This window comes from Glycine max, chromosome 3, assembly GCF_000004515.6.
Source record: "Glycine max cultivar Williams 82 chromosome 3, Glycine_max_v4.0, whole genome shotgun sequence".
NCBI lineage: Eukaryota > Viridiplantae > Streptophyta > Magnoliopsida > Fabales > Fabaceae > Glycine > Glycine max.
The window spans coordinates 13,045,553-13,051,695 of record NC_016090.4 but is presented as its reverse complement, the minus strand read 5'-3'; the positions used below and the strand labels follow the sequence as shown (position 1 = coordinate 13,051,695).

Sequence of the window (6,143 nt, the reverse complement as noted above, 5' to 3'; positions counted from 1 at the left end):
TTACACAAATCCTGTAATCGATTACTAGACAAGATTTTCAGAAAAATATTTCTAAGAGTCACAACTTCTCAAAAGGTTTTTACATGACCACCAATGGTCTATATATATGTGACTTAGAACACGAATTTGCTAAGAGTTTTTTAGAACAACAAGTGTTTATTCTCTCAAAGAGCAAAATTGTTTTATCCTCTTAAGAATTCCTTGGCCAATTCAATTGCAATTCATTAAGGAATCATTTGAGTGCTCAGATTGTAAAATCTATCTCTTTCAGGAGAGATTCATTCTTCTTCTCTTTCTAATTCTCTAAGGGATTAAGAGACCGAGGGTCTCTTGTTGTAAAAGAATTCTAAACACAAAGGAAGGATTGTCCTTGTGTGTTTAGAACTTATAAAAGGATTTTACAGGATAGTGGAACTCTCAAGCGGGTTGCTTGGGGACTGGACGTAGGCACAAGGGTGTGGCCGAACCAGTATAAATCCGAGTTTGTACTTTCTCTTCCCTTAAACTCTTTTAGTTATTATTGTTTTATATTTATATTCAGATTGTTTATTTGAATCAATATTTAAGAAGTTCATTATTAAGGGAATTTGTAACTTGAATAGAAAGTGAAATAGAATTTTAATTGGGGAAATAGTTTGTAATATCTTAATTCAACCCCCCCCCCCTTCTTAAGATATCTGAGGCCACTTGTCTAACAATAGGGAGTGGAGGTCGATTTGTCGTCATGTTGGTTCTCTGACTCGCTTGATAACGGTGAAGCCTCATATAGAGTTTTCCTCTTTTGGCGATGCATTTTCGCTGATATTCCCTATCATCACAATGTATTATCTAAGAGGATGATATCTCTAGAGACCGGTAAGGTTACATGAAAGTACCCTTGGGAGTTATCACTAGAAGTGGACTTTTGGATCCTTTCCATTAGGTTCCTGAATTAGGGGACACATAGCAAACTCACTCTGGCTTGTTCCTTGATTACATCATGCATCCCTTCATGGCATCGTAATGGACATATCATTCTTGTATTTATCATTTATCATATTCATGCATTGCATTTGCATAAGTCATTGCATTGTCATACATCCTCATTTAGCATGCTTTTGTTCTACCAACTGCATACATTATATTTTCATCGTTCGCATGTTATGTTCACTCATGCATGATCCTTGCATTTTCCTCAACAAAAAAAAACAAAAACAAAAAAAAAAAGTCACAATGAAGAATGAAAGTTTACACCACATTTTTAGTTACATGTGTTGGGTACCATGATGATAGTTATAAACAAACCATGTTAGGATTATACACTCATTTCTCTTAAAAAAAATTATTGAAAATCATATGAACATGGTACCTAATGCATAGTTAACTAGGAAAGGATGGTCCTTCGAGCACCTCATGTCAATCTCAAAATTACATTTGTCATGCATAGCATAAGTATGCCCTAATCATTCATCTCTATGATATATTTTCGAAATATTGACAATCAAAATTTCTATTCCAGGGATTATGGGGTCGAACCAAGCACGTGCTTTTAAGAAAAGTTTTTCATCAAGTCAAGGTCAAATGTGCAAGTAACCAGCTAGCAAAAGTTGGGGCAAAAGATGGATCGAGTTTTATTTCTAGTTACACTTTGACCCTGACAAGATATAATGAACAATGTTGATTCGACCCTATGTTCTACTGAATATCCTGTGTAAAATTTGCAATACTTCCACAATGCATCATTCACATACATCCATGCTTATTTTTCTTTTCACATTGGTTGCATTGCTCATTGCATTCTGTCCTTGAAATCAGAACTATAATCATTGTAATCAAAAGGAAAGAACGCGCTTTACGGTGCCCTTACTGAATGCGCGCCAAAGCTAGAGTGATGAGTGAAATAGAGGAGGTGCAAGAACAGATGAAGGCCGACATGGAGGCCATGAAAGAGCAAAAGACCACAATGATGGAAGCCATGATGAGTATGAGAAAAATGATGGAGGTCAACACGGCTACATGCGTTGCCGTAAGTACCGCCACTGAAGTGGACCCGACTCACCCATCTGGCCTCAATCAAGTAAATCATCCAACCTCGGATATGGTAGGTCAGGGAGGCAAAGCATTGGGAAGTGCAGGCGGCCCTCATTTTGTGCAGGTTTAGAACAAGCATTCCTTCCCACCATGTGGATTGCCTCCCAACTATACACCACCCAATGTTGTACACACTCCCGGTGAGAATGTCGACAACTCCACACTTATACCCATTGAGAGCCAACAATGTAACACCCTGAGATATTATAAGTTATAAATTGATGTTTGATTGTGTTTAGCTTGTTGTTTGAATATATATTTCACTTGAATGATTTGAAATATGAATTCAATTAGTCATGTGTGAATTTCTTGATGTGGATGTTGATTTATATGGAGTTTTGTTGAGCGAAGTTGAAATTATGAGATTTTAGATTTTGTGAATAATGAATGTTGTGTAAACTCATGATGTTTGCTTATGTTTTCTTGCCAATTGTGATTATTTGGATTTAACATTGGTTCTTTTTATAATGAACTCACCCTTGCAATTTTGTATCGTGTGGTTGATACCTGTGATGATCGTGAACCTTGTTCGTGGGAGCAGAATGACATCAGTAGGGTGCAAGGATGAGATTCTGTTGAGGAGCCGCCAAGCTGACGTGATGACATTGGGATTATTTTGGGAGAGAGTTGTGTTTTTTAATCAACTCCTCCATAGTTGGTTCATGATTTCTTTTGTTGGATTAAGGATGTAAATCACATATTTAATTATATGTTCGAACTGATTTAATCTTCATTATGTGTATAATGTGTACTGAACTACTATATTAATATTCATGTATTTAGTTAAACATTGGTGCGTGTTTGGGGACATGTATATATATATATATATATATATATATATATATATATATATGTGAAATTGAAATTTACTACGATTTTCATAAGCAAGTTTATGGAGTTTTCATAAAAGAAGAAAATTTTCCAGTTATTAGAGTGGTGATATCGTAGCGACGAGGCGGGTCGATACATTAGTGGTATCAGAGCAGGTCGAACCTTTTCGCCAGTGAATTGTGACTCTGCTATGTTTTTTTGTTCGTTTTCTAGTTGCCTTGTTGAATGGTTGATGTCTGTTGTTTGCAATTGGATCTTATTCGGTTGTTGTCTTTCCATGTGTTGTAGAAATTTGATTGTTGTAGTCATATTGGATTTGTTTTTCTAATGTCTTCTATTCCATGAGTTTCAATGTCGAGTCATGGGTTATCAGACTGGCCATCTGTATAATTTGTGAAGGGCAATGGGATGATATGGCAAGCGATCAGAAAATACAAATGATGGAAAGTGGGTGTTAATGTATTGAGGCATCAATTCTCAAAAGTAACCAAGTAGGAACTTGTGATGGTTGTGATTTTGTGTGGTTCTTTGTTTGTGTGTATTCCTTCCAAGTCTAACTCCCTAGTGTGTATAGGGAGTGATGGCTGGACGGAATGATCGTGCGATAATTGATGCCCTTCAAGCCTTAACTCAGGCTATAGGGAATCCAAATAGGGGAGAAGCTGGTGGAGCTGGTGAGTACCAAGGGTTGGACTGCTTCCAACGAAACAACCCTCCTTCATTCAATGGAGGATACAACCCTGATGGTGCTTAGAACTGGATAATGGAAATTGAGAAAATTTTCCGAGTTATGGCATGTCCGGAGGGGCAAAAGGTTGCTTTTGGTACACATACTCTAGTGGAAGAAGCTAAGTATTGGCGGGAGAATACTCGCCAATGCCTAGAGGCTGAAGGTCAAGATGTGACCTGGGATGTCTTCAAGAGGGTATTTTTGGAGAATTACTTTCTCGAGGATGTTATGAACAAGAAAGAGATGGAGTTCATGGAGCTCAAGTAGGAAAACATGATTGTGGCTGAATATGCAGCCAAGTTTGAGGAGCTGGTGAGATACTTTCCCCATTATCAAGGGAGAGATGGTGAAAGTTTCAAGTGTGTGAAGTTTCTGAATGGCTTGCGACCTGAAGTGAAGCAAGCTGTGAGTTACCAGGGTGTTCGTCAGTTTCCACTCTTGGTTAACATGTGTCGGATTTGGGATGAAGACTCTTGAGACAGGGCAAGCTATTATAAGAGAATAGGTCCAATGAAGAACAAAAAGAATGGACCTCAACATCGGGGAAAGTCGTACTTGAACCCTCCTAAGCAATATGGTAACCGCCCCAACAATCAGAAGACTATTACCATGGGATTTGCGGGTGGTAGTGGTATCAAACCCAATACTTTCCCCACTCACATCATTTGTTACAAATGTAGGAAGCCAGGGCACATCTCCTTAAATTGTCCAGATAAAGATATGATCTGTTTTAATTGTGGACAAAAGGGACACACTCAAAGAGATTGTTCACAACTCAAGAAAGAGCAAAATGGTGGAGGCCCGAATGGTCAAACTGGACATCCAAAGGCCACGGGAAGAGTCTTTTCCCTTAATGGTGCTGAAGCTTTGAAATCCAAAGATCTAATCCAAGGTAGATGTTTCATAAATGGGATTTCGTTGCTTGTGTTGTTTGATTCTGATGCCACCCATTCCTTTATATCCTGTTTATGTGTAGAGAAACTTAAGCTTTCTGTGTCTTCTTTACATAAAGATCTAGTGGTAGAAACCCCTACTAGTGGTTTTGTGTTAACTTCTTATGTGTGTTTGTATTGTCCTGTGGAGATTTCTGGTAAAACATTCTTGATTGATTTGATTTGTTTGCCCTTGAGCCAAATTGATGTTATTCTTGGCATGGACTGGTTATCTTCCAACCATGTCTTGTTAAACTATTTTGATAAAAGTGTGGTGTTTGATGATTCTAGAGGGAGTAAGGATATGATGTTTACCTCTGTCAACCAAGTTGTGACATCTTTAAAAGAAGATGCTCAAGTGTACATGATCTTGTCTAACCTAGCGATAGAGACAAAGGCTTCCATGGGTGACCTCCTTGTTGTTAGAGAGTTTCCTGAAGTATTTCCTAAGGATATATCTGGTCTGCCACCCGAGAGAGAGAGAGATAGAGTTTTCCATAGATCTGGTACCTGGTGCTGGACCCATATCCATAGCCCCTTATAGGATGTCTCCTATAGAGTTGTTGGATAAGCAGTTTGTGAGACCCAGTGTGTCTCCATAGGGAGCACCAGTGTTGTTAGTGAAGAAGAAAGATGGGACCATGAGGTTGTGTGTAGACTACCGCAAGTTGAATAAGGTGACGGTTAAGAATAAGTACCCTTTGCCTAGAATAGATGACCTTATGGACCAACTGGTAGGATCTTGTGTGTTCAATAAGATAGACCTTAGGTCAGGTTATCATCAGATTCGAGTGAAGTCTGAGGACATACCTAAGACTTCTTTTAGGACCCGTTATGGTCACTATGAGTATCTAGTCATGCCCTTTGGTATGACTAATGCTCCAGGTGTGTTTATGGACTACATGAATAGAGTCTTTCACCCTTACCTTGATAGTTTTGTGGTGGTATTCATAGATGATATTTTGGTATAGTCCAAGACTAGAGAGGAACATGAAGAACATTTGAGGATTGTGTTGCATACCCTTAGGGACCGATAACTCTATGCTAAGTTGTCCAAGTGTGATTTTTGGTTAGAGAAAGTTAGTTTCCTAGGGCATGTGATATCTCAAGGGGGCATAGCTGTAGATCCATCTAAGATAGAAGTCGTTCTTGAGTGGGAGAGTCCTAAATCTGTTTTTGAGATTAGGAGTTTTCTGGATTTAGCAGGATACTACCGGAGATTCATAAAAGGTTTCTCCAAGTTAGTTTTACCTTTGACTAAACTAACTCGTAAGGGTCAAGCTTTTGTGTGGGATACCCAATGTGAGCATAGTTTCCAGACCCTTAAGGAAAGATTAACAACCACTCCAGTGTTAGTTTTGCCTAACCCGAGAGAACCCTTTGAGGTGTATTGTGATGCATCAAAGATGGGATTAGGAGGAGTGTTGATGCAAAATGGCTAAGTAGTGGCCTATGCTTCTAGACAACTCAAGACTCATGAGAGGAATTACATCACTCATGAGCTGGAGTTAGCTACTGTAGTTTTTGCCCTTAAGATGTGGAGGCATTACCTGTTTCGCTCCAAGTTTGAGGTGTTTAGT

The 6,143-nt window shown here is 38.7% G+C and overlaps 1 protein-coding gene across 1 annotated transcript; it reads left to right on the top strand.

The window, feature by feature from the left end:
- Positions 1–4,141: 4,141 nt before the first annotated feature.
- Positions 4,142–5,107, top strand: LOC102659745 (uncharacterized). The gene is made up of 3 exons (XM_006577442.3): positions 4,142–4,523; positions 4,608–4,677; positions 4,855–5,107. Exons 1-3 carry the CDS (start codon positions 4,142–4,144, stop codon positions 5,105–5,107), a joined length of 705 nt encoding a protein of 234 aa, XP_006577505.3.
- Positions 5,108–6,143: the final 1,036 nt, after the last annotated feature.

What these genes read in the sequence shown, in the direction of transcription:
- LOC102659745 (XM_006577442.3), top strand. Translation starts at nt 4,142, where the DNA reads ATGAAGAACAAAAAGAATGGACCTCAACATCGGGGAAAGTCGTACTTG. An exon ending in ATCCAAAGATCTAATCCAAG is followed by an intron (nt 4,524 to 4,607) that starts GTAGATGTTTCA and finishes GTTTATGTGTAG; the next exon opens with AGAAACTTAAGCTTTCTGTG. An exon ending in ACCCCTACTAGTGGTTTTGT is followed by an intron (nt 4,678 to 4,854) that starts GTTAACTTCTTA and finishes TGATGATTCTAG; the next exon opens with AGGGAGTAAGGATATGATGT.